This window comes from Haliotis rufescens, unplaced genomic scaffold (assembly GCF_023055435.1).
Source record: "Haliotis rufescens isolate VD_foot unplaced genomic scaffold, xgHalRufe1.0.p SCAF_1, whole genome shotgun sequence".
NCBI classification, from domain to species: Eukaryota; Metazoa; Mollusca; class Gastropoda; order Lepetellida; family Haliotidae; genus Haliotis; species Haliotis rufescens.
Window position 1 is genome coordinate 63,125,319 of NW_025963779.1, and position 15,290 is coordinate 63,140,608.

General features: G+C 37.9%; 1 protein-coding gene across 1 annotated transcript; it reads left to right on the forward strand.

Annotated features, from left to right (window-relative positions):
• The first annotated feature begins 3,727 nt into the window (after positions 1 to 3,727).
• On the forward strand, positions 3,728 to 13,629 carry LOC124112562 (transmembrane 6 superfamily member 1-like). Its single transcript, XM_046472720.2, has 8 exons — positions 3,728 to 3,976; positions 5,591 to 5,792; positions 6,503 to 6,585; positions 7,056 to 7,171; positions 8,015 to 8,101; positions 8,562 to 8,654; positions 10,992 to 11,111; positions 11,856 to 13,629. Exons 1-8 carry the CDS (start codon positions 3,778 to 3,780, stop codon positions 12,084 to 12,086), a joined length of 1,131 nt encoding a protein of 376 aa, XP_046328676.2. The 5' UTR covers positions 3,728 to 3,777; the 3' UTR covers positions 12,087 to 13,629.
• The last annotated feature ends 1,661 nt before the right edge of the window (positions 13,630 to 15,290 follow it).

Here is a 15,290-nt window from a genome sequence, read left to right on the forward strand (position 1 = left end):
AAATCGGCATTGACCTAACTTACTCACTCACTCACACTACACTCTACTCCGGCCCTCTCACGCATCAATCTGACACACCGAGATATAACTGATATACTGGTAAAATCGGCATTAACCTAACTCACTCACTCAATCTACATTCTACTCCGGTCTTCTCACACATCAAGCTGACACACCGAGATATAACTGAAATACTGGTAAATTCGGTGTTAACCTAACTCACTCACTCACACTACATTCTACTCCGGTCTTCTCACACATCAAGCTGACACAACGAGATATAACTGAAATACTGGTAAATTCGGTATTAACCTAACTCACTCACTCACACTAAATTCTACCCCGGTCTTCTCACACATCAAGCTGACACACCGAGATATAACTGAAATACGGGTAAATTCGGTGTTAACCTAACTCACTCACTCACTCTACATTCTACTCCGGTCTTCTCACACATCAAGCTGACACACCGAGATATAACTGAAATACTACTAAAATCTGCATTAACCTAACTTACTCACTCACTCACTCACTCTACATTCTACCCCGGCCCTCTCACACATCAATCTGACACACCGATATATAACTGAAATACTGGTAAAATCGGCAATAACCTCACTCACTCACTCACTCACTCTGCATTCTATCCCGGTCTTCTCACACATCAAGCTGACACACCGAGATGAATAACTGAAATACGGGTAAATTCGGTGTTAACCTAACTCACTCACTCACACTACATTCTACTCCGGTCTTCTCACACATCAAGCTGACACAACGAGATATAACTGAAATACTGGTAAATTCGGTATTAACCTAACTCACTCACTCACACTACATTCTACCCCGGTCTTCTCACACATCAAGCTGACACACCGAGATATAACTGAAATACGGGTAAATTCGGTGTTAACCTAACTCACTCACTCACTCTACATTCTACTCCGGTCTTCTCACACATCAAGCTGACACACCGAGATATAACTGAAATACTGGTAAAATCGACGTAAACCTAACTCACTCACTCACACTAAATTCTACCCCGGTCTTCTCACACATCAAGCTGACACACCGAGATATAACTGAAATACGGGTAAATTCGGTGTTAACCTAACTCACTCACTCACTCTACATTCTACTCCGGTCTTCTCACACATCAAGCTGACACACCGAGATATAACTGAAATACTGGTAAAATCGACGTTAACCTAACTCACTCACTCACTCTAAATTCTACCCCGGCCCTCTCACACATCAATCTGACACACCGAGGTATAACTTAAATACTGGTAAAATCGACGTTAACCTAACTCACTCACTCATTCTAAATTCTACCCCGGCCCTCTCACACATCAATCTGACACACCGAGATATAACTGAAATACTGGTAAAATCGGCATTAACCTAACTCCCTCATTCACTCTACATTCTGCTCCGGTCTTCTCACATATCAATCTGACACACCGAGATATAACTGAAATACTACTAAAATCTGCATTAACCTAACTTACTCACTCACTCACTCACTCACTCACTCTACATTCTACCCCGGCCCTCTCACACATCAATCTGACACACCGATATATAACTGAAATACTGGTAAAATCGGCATTAACCTAACTCACTCACTCACTCACTCTGCATTCTATCCCGGTCTTCTCACCCATCAAGCTGACACACCGAGATTTAACTGAAATACGGGTAAAATCGGCGTTAACCTAACTCACTCTCATTATTTAATGTTCTTACTATTGTCGACCAATGAAAGGACTGTGTAATTAAAAATGAGTGTTAATAACATTTAAAATTCGCATGCAGGCAGCTTATAAACAGAAAGTTCCAGCAGACACAAACATATCATGACATATCACATTTTTTGTTTAATGAAAACAACAAGTATGGTATGGGGGATACTTTTAGCACTGACAAGAATCATGAAATGCAAGGCTATTTAAATCATTCGCAACACACGCATACATCTCGGAAAGAAAATACGCCTCCCATTGAATTGAATACAGATAGATGGTCTTCATATAAAGCAGATCCACGCACAGGCCTCTACCGATCAATATCGTACAGAGATTAGACTGACATCTTGCCTCTGAAATGAACTATTTTTCAGAAAAAAACAGTTGTTAAATTATAGTTATAAAATATAATAAAAAGGAGCTAGAGACCTTCCTTATTTTCATGACACTGCAATAATCTAGACTTGCCAAATATTATAGACTTCCATGGGCTGTATTGGATATATTTGTTTCAGGGTCTGTATGACAGACTATATAGGGCTATATATTGGGAGTTGTGCAGTTATATACCACATATATTACACTATATATCTTCAGGGACATAAGTGTATTGCCTGTGATTGTATCTAACATTTTGGCTACTTGTAGAAATTCAGCCATCTTATATTATATATTGTACAAAACACGCGCGTGCCTTATGTTGGTCGCCTCGGGGGTTTCCAGGGCGATGACAGGCCCTGTACTTTGTTGTACCCTTGCTGGGCCTATTCCGCTCAGGCTATACATACAATGACGTCAGGTATTTTTTAGGTCACGCCCTGCTGAAAATAGTCCGACTGTGCTAAAATCATCCAAACTCTTATTAGTTTTTAGTGTCGGTGTTTACCTATTTCCTGTGCACCGGAATTTATTTGATTAGTACGGCACAGCGAGATTCCGTGGGTCACGATAGCGTCCAGTGGGAACAGTCACGCCGGGGCCTTCCAGACAAACATATTGCAATGAATACTTCAGGTGGTGAATAACCTGTATGCGGCTTGTGCTGCTTCGCTTGCGAGCCCTAACTAAGGATATTTAAACACAATTTGTAGCTTTAACAACAGTATTATACCCGCTTAGCTGTTTTCATTGGGATATAGCGTTTTGAATGTGTTAATAAACTAAAATGATAATAAGTATGCATATTCTACTTTTATAGAATAATGATTGAATAAATCTAAAACAAATCATTCTGGTATTTATTGTTTGGAAACAGTACAATGCTATGATATTAAATAATACTGGGAAATGATTCGCAATAACCTATTCAATATCTCAATATGCTTAATTAAGTACAATGTACAATTGATCTCCATCGCTTTCGTGTTCATTTCGCGTGCATGTCTGCTACAAATTCGGCGGTCTTCTGTAAACAATCTGATAAAAAAGAGAGATGCACACGCAACCCGACAATTAAGAGAAAGCAGATGTGCAATACGGTCTAAAAATAGATCCATGTCTTTGTTTCTGAGCCTTCTCGCGCGAATCTAACTGTGACAGGCGCATATTCAAAATATTGTATGGATGTTTCCCGCGTCAAAAAATGTTTGTTGATGTAAACATTAATCCCCCAAACCATCTAAATAGATCAATATTCTCGTGTGTTCAAATGCAATAAATGTAATCCCCTTAAAACAAAATTAAAATATAATCAGGTATCACTAGTAAACTAGCAGACGAATTTAGCACGATGATATTAGTAGTACGGCTATTTTCACGTAATTCGTAATAACAGCTGTAAATATGTTTTAAAAGTTTTAATTCAAGATACATTGGCTGTGGCGAAATATTAAAATACATAAGGAATATATAATGAAGTTTGGTGTGTTGTCCAAATATGCTATTCAGAGTAATCATGTGACAAATATCATTATTTTATTATTACTGAAACTAGTTGTCCCTTAGTAGTACACGTCACTCGTACACCTGCCTCCCACAGTGTGGCGGCTTCTTTGATCTCTCTGACAGTTGCGTACGTACCAGCTTTAACATGTCGTTGTCTGTTGTCTTGGTAGTCATTTTGACTTCACTGACTTCCCTTCCGATTGCATTTTATTTGAACAAAACAGATGCAATGAAAGATCAGCGACTTGTTTTCGGAGCAGGGATGTTAAGTTTATTGGGAGCAACAGTTCTACCAGCACTTTTCATGAGGCGGTTCTTCAGAAATATCGACCCAGTCATCTATGGTAAGTTTCTTTGACCAATGGATATCTGAACCACAAACCACATATTTTGCCCATTTGAAATATTTTTTATCACAGATTTGACGCTGCATTTAGTTTAAGTTTAATTGTATATATTTAAATTAGTCAGTCATTCAAGTTCACTACAGGTCAGCCCACTAGGGGAGACAACTGTGTACTTCCTAGAATACCAAACGTGCTCATCTGTATTCCTACCTTGTAGCAGAAGTAAGAATTATTACTACGTTGTTGTACAACTAAGAATAAAACTACGTGTCAGTATGAAATATTTAGCTGCAAGTACTTAATTCTTTCATGAATTCCTCTTTTTAGCAAAAGTTTATTTTTCGACTTAGCTAGGACAGATATCAATTAAAAGGATTTTTTTTGTTTCCACATTTGGTGATAAATGTGAGGACATTAGTGTCATTGAACTTTTGGATAACTTTTGCCTAATCCCATTGACCATTTGTCAAAAGAATATGTTTATAACAATCAATCCTTTGGTAAATAATATAATTAATAATGTATTAAAAAAAATAGTTCTTAAGCCACCAAACTTTTCAAAGTTCCTTTGGGTATTACCTTCTCATCGTCACTTTTCACTTATGTCATGTGCTCTGGCTATCACTTGTCTGGTCCATCACTAGAGCAGCAATTCACGACCTCTAAAATAAAAAATATCACTTTGGCAATACACATTCCAAATGTGTCTTGCTTCAACCAACTACAGCCCTTTGTTTCTCTGAAACGACACCTTAAGTCATGTAAACATCTCTGAATGTAATGTTCTGTCTTGTAGGTTTATTAAGAATCTTCTCTGCAGTAAAGAATTGCCAGGACAGCTTGGAGCCAACAGAATATTTGATTGTTATAGGCTGTTGATAAGGTGTTTACAAGTGTATCAGGAAATGCCAATATTCTGGTATTCTGGTAGAGAGATGAAACATTCTGCCCACAAGAGGGAGGCAGGACTCAGAAACAGAATGTGCAGGATCAGCTAAATATTGAAAGAAGCACTCATGTCGCCTTAAAAACTAGATATTTTCACATTCTTCACTTATTGATGCATTGATTGGTGACATCAAATCTTTTCCTCTCATTTGTTTATGACACCAAATGGATTCATTGTATCTGAAAGTCTTGCTTCCTTGTTCAAAAGATTAAATAGCCTATTTGCCTTTTTTATACCAGTTGTCAAGTATTTATAATTATCTGACACAATTTTCTTTTTTTTCGCTCACACTTTTTTTTTTACAGATTTAAACATTTAGTACATAAATTTGATGACAACCTGTCCGCCCAGGAAATATACTTGTTGTCAATGTCCTTGTTATGTTTTCCCACTTTTTTATATGTTTACTTTTGCACTGAGCAAGGTAATAAGTTTGTTTGTAATAAACTGTAATTGCTTTGCCTTATCAAATGGAATCACATAATAGGAAGAAGTATGATGTTGCACAAAACATCCAATTCAGGTGAGCTTCTGAACCTGTCATACTATCAATTCCATTGATAAAGAAACAACTGAATAAACATTTTTCATAGTCATGACATATGTTATCAAATGGAATTAATTATAAGTAGTTTCATGCGGACTGATTATTTGACTTCCAGCCTGTGCATGTTTCTCGTGGAGTTCAGTGATCGACCTGTTTATTGGACTAGAACTGGATGGCTATGTGTCGGGCTACATGGGTTTCTATTTCCTGGAGGGGGAGCCCTACCTGAAGACTGCCTACGGCACCATGATCAACTACTGGGACGGCACAGCTCACCTGGCTCTGTATCTGGCCATCATCACACTGTACTGCACTGGGTAGGTGCTAGACTTGCTCCAAGGCTGTACTCAAGGCCAAACCCATGTCACTATGGTTATTGAATCTTGGTAGTTAGCTATTTGAAGTAAAGGAACAAAATATGTTGATGATTTGTTATGAACATGAAATGGTATTTTTCAGGTAATTGTAATTTTCTGAGAGACTTATGCAAGTCTACATAGGTGCGTATGGGCTAGGAAAAGATATTGTTTGACAAATGATCTTAGTAAATGTTTTTTTATTAAAAAATAGTTTTTTTATGATTCTTCTTTTTGTTTTGAGCATAAGAATGTAAGAGTGGTACAGTGAATGGAAATTTTCTTGAAAGGAATACATCAAAATGTGTCATTAATGTGGATTTAAAGCTACCAGCCATTAGCATGTATGACACTCAAGGGGATTGGACACATATAGGCCCATATGTATAACATTGTTGTGTGCCATGTTGTGCACTTACAGACAACAAATTGTCCACCTTTTCCAGAAAAATAAAACTTAAAAAGTTATCCCTCTTCCTTTTGTTGATTGTCAGTGATCAGTGACAAGTTTATACCAATATCAGGTGGCTGAGACATTCATCAATAGTAACATTCAATGCAGCAGCCTCCAGCAGTGTGATATGGTTGGATTGTTGCTTATAGTGTAAACCCCCCACTGAATGTCTAGGACTGTGTGTACTGTAAGTATGTACTATGTTCAATTGTTTCAGGGAGAGTTATCGCGAGGTGGGACTGTACTGGGTGGGCTCCATCATGAACAGTATGATCGTGTTTCTGCCTGGAAATGTCGCAGGTAAACCTCTCTCAGACTTACTAACCCAGAATTCATTGTCTTGGGGACATATGCTTTGAGGCACTTCAGGTGGATCCTCTAGTCATAGGTTTCAAATTATATTATTATTCGTTTATATTATATATATATTATTCGTTTTATCACAATATATCGATCTTGATTATTAATCATACCGTCTTGACTGGGCGCCGCAGTTTTGTTTGAAGCAAATGCAAGTGATATGACAGGTGGAATCTGATTGGTCCATAGGAGAGGCTTAGAAGGGACATAACTCGTACTAGCCACTGATGGCGCTACGATCGAGCCCAGTAATTTCAGCCTAGTTCGGGAAGATGCTATTACACATGCTACATTCAAAGACTTGCCTTGCCTTGTTTTCACTTGATGAAACTTAATGAGATTTATTCTTGAAATGTCATCTGCAAAGCTTGTTTTTATATGTTTAATGCCACTGAAAATTTTGTTCACAGGAAAGTTTGGTATCAAGTGGTCGTACTTGCTCAATGTACCTTACTTGCTAATACCTATAGTTGCTGGCTTCAAGTTTATCAAGCAGAGGCCTTTGTTTGTCAGGTCCTACCTCAGGGTATGTATGAAAGAAATAATTGTTATACTGTATCTTACATGGCTAAGCTGACATTGAATGTTGATAAATGAATTACCAGAACCAGAAATATCATGAGTATCTCAAAATACTTTTATGAATGATATTGCTATTTGGAATGGAGACTTTAGGTACATAAAGATATTAATACATAAAAATAAGAAAATGTGTTAAGAAAAAACTTATACTCACATGTATTGGTTATATTGTGTTTTGTTGTGGTATCAAATTTCAAGTACTCAAAGAGTTGTCTCCCCTAGACTATCCATTTCCAAATTCAACACCAGACATGTAATTAATGCAAAACTCTTAGCCTTCATAATATAGTAAGGACATGTTGGTGTGTTTGGACAGATGAAAAAAAGTGCATATTGAAAGATATAAACCCCAGCCCCTCAGTGTACAACATGGCACTGAAGGTATTCGCTATATTAATTTTGATCCAATAAGCTCAACCTGTTCAACTTCTAGACCATACTGTATGTAACTTTTATAAGCAACCCTACATGACAGTACTAAAAACAGCAGTGTAGAAGGAGTGTATGCTTGCCGATTAACTGTTATTAAAAAATGAAAGCTTCACCAATGTTTGAACTAACTTTGTTCAGTACCGCTCTCTCATTGAATACACATCTAACTCGTTGTGTATGGTTTTACTAAGCTTTCCCCTCTGTCAATTTTCTAAGCACCCATGCAGCTTCTTACGGCAAATAACAGCCAGTTGCTCGCAAGAACCCACCAAGATTTGCAACTGGTATTACAGGTTGCAGTGTATGAATAGTGTTTACATGGATCGTGTAAATGTCTTCCTTTGTGCTTTCCTAGATTCCCAGTCTGCTGGAGAGACCAGTTGACCTGCTGTTTGCAGTGTTCTTTATGTTGTGCTCCATGGTGGCAGTGTTTAGAGGTATGGTGAGAATGAGTTTATAATGAATAATACCAAGGTGCAAAATCAGGCTTGCAAAAGGTTTTGAATATTTTTAATTAAGACACTTATTATCAAGCACAATGTGTTATCATATTTGGCACTGAACAAATTGACATTGCCCTAACAAGTATACTTTTCAAAATAGATCCATCTGATACTTAAAAACAATGCGATCCAATATATGATGCAGTTACTTCCCTATGCTTGTTTTTGTAGGAAGGCCCTTTCCCAGGTTGATGGTACACAACTGTTTATTTGGTTACATATATATTTGAACAAGCAAACCCACCCCCGCCACTATATCTTCAAACATCATTGCCTGAAACCAATTCTTTTATTTTTAAGCCCTAGCAGGAGTAATTTGTTATATATTTTTTTAAATGTGTTTGTTTTAACTATAACACAGTACAGATCCACTTCTCATGGTTGCTTCTTGACTTGCAGGCTGTGCTGGGAGCCAAGTCTGACATGATGCACACCTACCTGTCGAATGTTGAACCCTACCTCAATGATCCAAACATATATCCAAAGATGCAGGTAATTCATTTCAGATTTAAGAATTATATCCACAGATTCTGTAAAAACATGAAGCACATAGTTCTCGGGTAATAAGTTGGTACCAGGAATGTTTTTCCATTAAATTGGTGTCAGATTTAAAAAAAATGTATTTTAGCTTGCAGCCAATCACTGCAACTTTCATGGAAATGTCAGTTTATAATGTAATAAAATGTAGTATTTCCACAGATATAAGAATAAAAAATTTAAAAATAAAAAAATCAGGCAAGATTATTTTTCAATTGCAGAAATAACATGCAGGCTTTCACAAAGGGTATCATTGATGCAGATGGTGCCTTAAAACAACATCCTTTCATTTTGTGGAGATGCAATGGAATCAGTGCTCAATGTAAAAAATGAATTGAGTTTCTCTTGTAAATATAAATTTTCAATATACGAACAAATTCACTAAATCGACATTCAGACTACACAAAATTGTGCTATTTTGTACGAATAAACAAGATCATAGTGATTTGACCAAAGGAAATGAAAAAATATGAGGGCTAATGCATCATTGATGCAAGTGAAACTACCTGTTCTACTACCTGACAGTTTCAGATCCTCATCTACCTGTACTACCTGACTGTTTCAGGTGCTTGTCTGCCCGTACTACCTGACTGTTTCAGATGCTTGTCTACCTGTACTACCTGATTTGTTTCAGATACTCGTCTACCTGCTCTACCTGACTGTTTCAGATGCTCATCTACCTGTACTACCTGACTGTTTCAGATCCTTGTCTACCTGTACAACCTGACTGTTTCAGATGCTCGTCTACCTGTACTACCTGTTTCAGATTCTTGTCTACCTGTACTACCTGACTATTTCAGATGCTCGTCTACCTGTACGACCTGACTGTTTCAGATGCTCTTCTATCTGTACTACCTGACTGTTTCAGATCCTTGTCTACCTGTACGACCTGACTGTTTCAGATGCTCTTCTGTCTGTACTACCTGACTGTTTCAAATCCTTGTCTACCTGTACTACCTGACTGTTTCAGATGCTCGTCTACCTGTACTACCTGACTGTTCCAGATGCTCGTCTACCTGTACGACCTGTTTCAGATGCTCGTCTACCTGTACTACCTGACTATTTCAGATGCTCATCTACCTGTACGACCTGACTGTTTCAGATGCTCTTCTATCTGTACTACCTGACTGTTTCAGATCCTTGTCTACCCGTACTACCTGACTGTTTCAGATGTTCGTCTACCAGTACTACCTGACTGTTTCAGATGCTCGTCTACCTGTACTACCTGACTGTTTCAGATGCTCGTCTACCTGAACGACCTGACTGTTTCAGATGCTCTTCTATCTGTATTACCTGACTGTTTCAGATGCTCTTGTGTCTGTACTACCTGACTGTTTCAGATGCTCTTCTATCTGTACTACCTGACTGTTTCAGATGCTCTTCTATCTGTACTACCTGACTGTTTCAGATGCTCTTCTATCCGTACTACCTGACTGTTTCAGATGCTCGTATACCTGTACTACCTGACTGTTTCAGATGCTCTTCTATCTGTACTACCTGACTGTTTCAGATGCTCTTCTATCTGTACTACCTGACTGTTTCAGATGCTCGTCTACCTGTACTACCTGACTGTTTCAGATGCTCGTCTACCTGTACTACCTGACTGTTTCAGATGCTCTTCTATCTGTACTTCCTGACTGTTTCAGATGCTCTTCTATCTGTACTACCTGACTGTTTCAGATGCTCGTCTACCTGTACTACCTGACTGTTTCAGATGCTCGTCTACCTGTACTACCTGACTGTTTCAGATCCTTGTCTACCTGTACTACCTGACTGTTTCAGATGCTCGTCTACCTGTACTACCAGACAGTTTCAGATGCTCTTCTATCTGTACTACCTGACTGTTTCAGATGCTCTTCTATCTGTACTACCTGACTGTTTCAGATGCTCGTCTACCTGTACTACCTGACTGTTTCAGATGCTCTTCTATCTGTACTACCTGACTGTTTCAGATGCTCTTCTATCTGTACTACCTGACTATTTCAGATGCTCGTCTACCTGTACTACCTGACTGTTTCAGATGCTCGTCTACCTGTACTACCTGACTGTTTCAGATGCTCTTCTATCTGTACTACCTGACTGTTTCAGATGCTCTTCTATCTGTACTACCTGACTGTTTCAGATGCTCGTCTACCTGTACTACCTGACTGTTTCAGATCCTTGTCTACCTGTACTACCTGACTGTTTCAGATGCTCGTCTACCTGTACTACCTGACTGTTTCAGATGCTCTTCTATCTGTACTACCTGACTGTTTCAGATGCTCTTCTATCTGTACTACCTGACTGTTTCAGATGCTCGTCTACCTGTACTACTACCTGTTCTACTACCTGACTGCTGTCTATGGCCTCACCTGTCCGGCACAGTCCTGGATGGCAGACGTGGCTCTCATACATGCAGGTGCAGCAGCTCAGGTATTCTTCTTTTTCTTTTACCTTCATCAAAACTTGTCATTAGCTAATATGCTTCAAGTAATTCAATATGAGTCAGTCACTTTGTAACCAAAGACAAATGTGTTTTGTTTAACAATTAATACAGGAAAGCAGTTTCTAAATTTTTATTTGAAAATTTAAGAAATCTCATGAAAGGGAAAGGATGTAGTTCTATAGCAAGAGAGTTGGCAATTGTTATTATCATTGGCATGACTGGTGTCACATTCTCAATCCTGCTGACCAGTCAACCATTAATCAATTTCAACATGTACTTAAATAAAGACCTGTGAAGATCTGGAGTAGAATAGGTCTTCAGCAACCCATGCTTGCCGTAAATGGCAACTATGCTTGTCATAAGAGGCGACTAATAGGATTGGGTGGTCAGGCTCGCTGACTTGGTTAATGCACATCATCGTATCCCAATTGCATGGATCGATGCTCATGATATCAATCACTGGACTGTCTTTTCCAGACTAGATTATTTACAGACCGCCATCATATAGCTGGCATATTGCTTAGTGTGGTGTTAAACAACAAAGAAACAAATAAACTTAAATTAAGTCTGTGATGTCACACATGTCCTACAATGATAGCTATCACATTACTGATGTCTTTATAAGTGCTAAAAAACTATGATAATAATTATCTTGCCCTATAGTGATGTTCAGTCATAACTTTTAAAGTGATTCCCAATGCTGATATATCCACTGTCCTGTTCTTCACCAGGCACAGTTTGTGCACATCACTTCATCACTGCACCATCGCACAGCTGAGTGCTACCATGCAGCCATGGAAGGAAGCAGTGGCGCCCTCTTCTGGGGAGTGAATCTAGCACTTCTGATTGGTCCTCACCTGTTTGCCTGGCGGTGCGTGAGAAGACCTGACCTGTTTGGGGAGACTTACACTGTAAACACAGCCGAACCAATCACTGTCTCTTCCCACCGAAAGAGGGAGTAAATTCCAAAATGTTGTAAACAAAGTTTTAACAAAGATAGGTGTTTCATCGGTGAAACGATACTGCTAAAAATGAATGTGAACAGTGTTTAACAAAGATAGTTGTTACACCAGATGAAAAGATAATGTTGAGTCATTGCTAACTATTTTAAAGTGATTGAAAAAGATTGTACTTTTACTCTAATATTTTACATTACCTTGGTGAAGAAAGAAGGATGAACTTTTTGGCCAAATTGGCAGAATTACATTTGTCAAATACATTGATTTCAGATGGTGTTAGAATAATACCGGTACCTCACCTCATACTATTGACTTAAGTCTAGAAAGTCATTTTTCTACATGTTCTACAGATTTCCATAATAATTCATTGTTTCAGTAATTGTAGAATTGGTAGAAGGTAAAAGACAGTGTCAGACAGACAATCGGAGTGGCAACATTGCAAAGTTAAAATGTTGCCTGTCCAGAATTTTCTAGACTAACAAACAAAAGCATCAAAAGGGTAAACATAACAATTTTACTGTTTAATGTTAGTTCTCAGAAACTAACAATAAACTGGTGAATTTTCAACTTAGTAACTTTTGACCATCGGGCATGCAACTTTTCAAAACTGATCATCCGTCAGCAAAATAGACCATCTCGGACATGGGTACTTTAAACATTGTAATAGATTAGTGATATCTCTGGTATCTGAATCCAGTGTTATAGTGTTGTCATGTTGTACATCAGACACATTGTATTAAGAGGTAAATATGATACATATCGTGACAAGGCTAACATGATTCACTAACATGAGATATGATGTCAGAGATGCATACTTATGGATATACATCTCCCATTTATTTTATACTCAGATATATTTTGTATAAATATATGTATGTTTATTTGCTACTTTTACATTTTACACACAGCTTTTGCTGTCATTGTCGGATTCAAAGTCATCCCACATAATACCTGAGGGGTAACATCAGGCAGCAACACAGGAGTGAACGCTCCATAGTAGATGTCAGTGAAAATGTCTTGTTGTATTTGTGATGCATGAATGTGTGATATATTTAAAGGTATGTGGTTTGTGAATCTTGAATATTTACATATTTATTATTTCAGTCATAAAGGAAAGCAATATGACAAACAAAGAATATTTCTTGGGCTATTATTTTATCATACAAAACTGGCTTCCACACGAGATATTGCTTGTGTGAGATCAAACATTGTCTCCTTGGAGATATCACATCAATAAAATTACATCACAATGCTTTGCAGATCATTATGATGTTATTTGTTACCATGAGTTTTCCTGTTAATTAACAAACTGGTAAAATAATATGCTTGAATCAAAATGTCACTCTACTGAAAAGGTGTCTGTTGCTTGAATCAAAATGTCACTCAACTAGGAGGTGTCTGTTGCTTGAATCAAAATGTCACTCAACTAGGAGGTGTCTGTTGCTTGAATCCAAATGTCACTCTACTCAAGAGGTGTCTGTTACAGTAGTAGGTCCATAAGTAGTATACATCAGTTGTTTGAATGGGTCTGTATGTAAATTATCTGTTTATCAACAGGTATATGATAACAGTTATATTCACTACCTACAAGTAGTTTTTCATACTGTCCCCAGGCGAGGAGGTAAAACACCACCACCTTGGGGAATGGGTAGACATGTTGTTTGGGTCAGGCTGTCATACAATCAACTCATATGGGGTCAATCCAACACCTTGTGATGCATCAAAAGTTTGCTTACCATTTTGTGTCATGGAGTAGGCTACCATGGTTACAAGTTACAGAAAATGCCTCACTGACCCAGTAATAATTGATCACGACATGAAGCTCAGTTTCATGCTGGGCAGTTATCAGAGAGTGGTGATATAGACATGACAAAACTCAGTTTCTGTTTGTTGCACATTGTTTTCATATTTTGTAGACTTGACATTTCCTCAACTTGACATTTCTGTATGTTTATGGGTTTACACAGAAGTACATGCACCTCTAAAAGCAGGGCATATTTGAAGACTTAAGGTCACCAAAATGTTTGTTTGTTATTTAGAACTGCCTTCAGCAGTATTCCAGCTATATGACAATGGTCTGTAAATAATCGAGTCTGGACCAGACAATCCTGTAATTTATATCATGAGCATCGATCCACACAATTTGGATGCGATGACATGCATCAACCAAGTCAGCAAGTCTGACCCCTAACCCTGTTAGTTGCCTCTTACAAGCATGGGTTGCTGAAGACCTATTCTAACCCAGGTCTTCATGGGTCCACCAAAATGTAAACTTGTCCATCACTTAGGTTTGTTTTCATCTATTTTTCGTTGTCCGTCATATTCATGTGTTGTATTTATAATTGGAAGTAGACTGGTATATGTAATGTAGTAGCATGTTATATTATCATCATAATCCCTGTTGCCATTCCTTATCCTTGATAAGGCGAACTATAATGTTGTGACCATATTAGACATATATTTATGATATATTAAATGCTTTACATCGTTGCTTGTTGGTTTATCTGTTCAATATATTCAATTGCTATAGGTCCATAGAATGCTCTCATGTATTTGATTTCAGACTTTTAATTTTCAGTTACTTGGTTGAGAGTTTACTACACCAGTGTAGCCAGCTGAAACAACAGGTTTACCATTATTTTCACTTCAACATCCTTCATGATTGAGTCATATAAACAAAAAGTCTTGAAAATAAAAACGTTAAAATTTTCATCAATGATATATAAAAGTAAAAGAGAAAGCCAGAAGCTTCCCCTGGAGCTCACCTGAATTATGAAAAATGTCGGCCATGTTTAAAATCCGATCAGAATTCTGGGAACAGCTGTTAGAGAAACAACTGGCATACATAGTTACGTTTCAGTTTCATAGACTTATGGTTTCTTCAGACACAATGGTAATGCAGAAACACTAGAAAAATCAGGGGTACATGAAGGTCACCCAGCTTGTTGCATGTTATTTTGCGTAATAAATTTCATTACTATACATGCAGAAATGGCAGAATAATGGGCAATAATGACATTTTGAATAGGCTTTTAAAATTGGATTGGATTTCTATGAACAAGTTTTAGGAACACCATAGCTGGGTCATTCATACAAAGTTTCAACTCCATAGGCTGTATAGTTCCAGAGATGTTGAAAATGGAGAAGGTAATGTTTGACGACTGGACCATGGGCAATGCAGGGCAGGTGGAACACTTCTAGGGAATC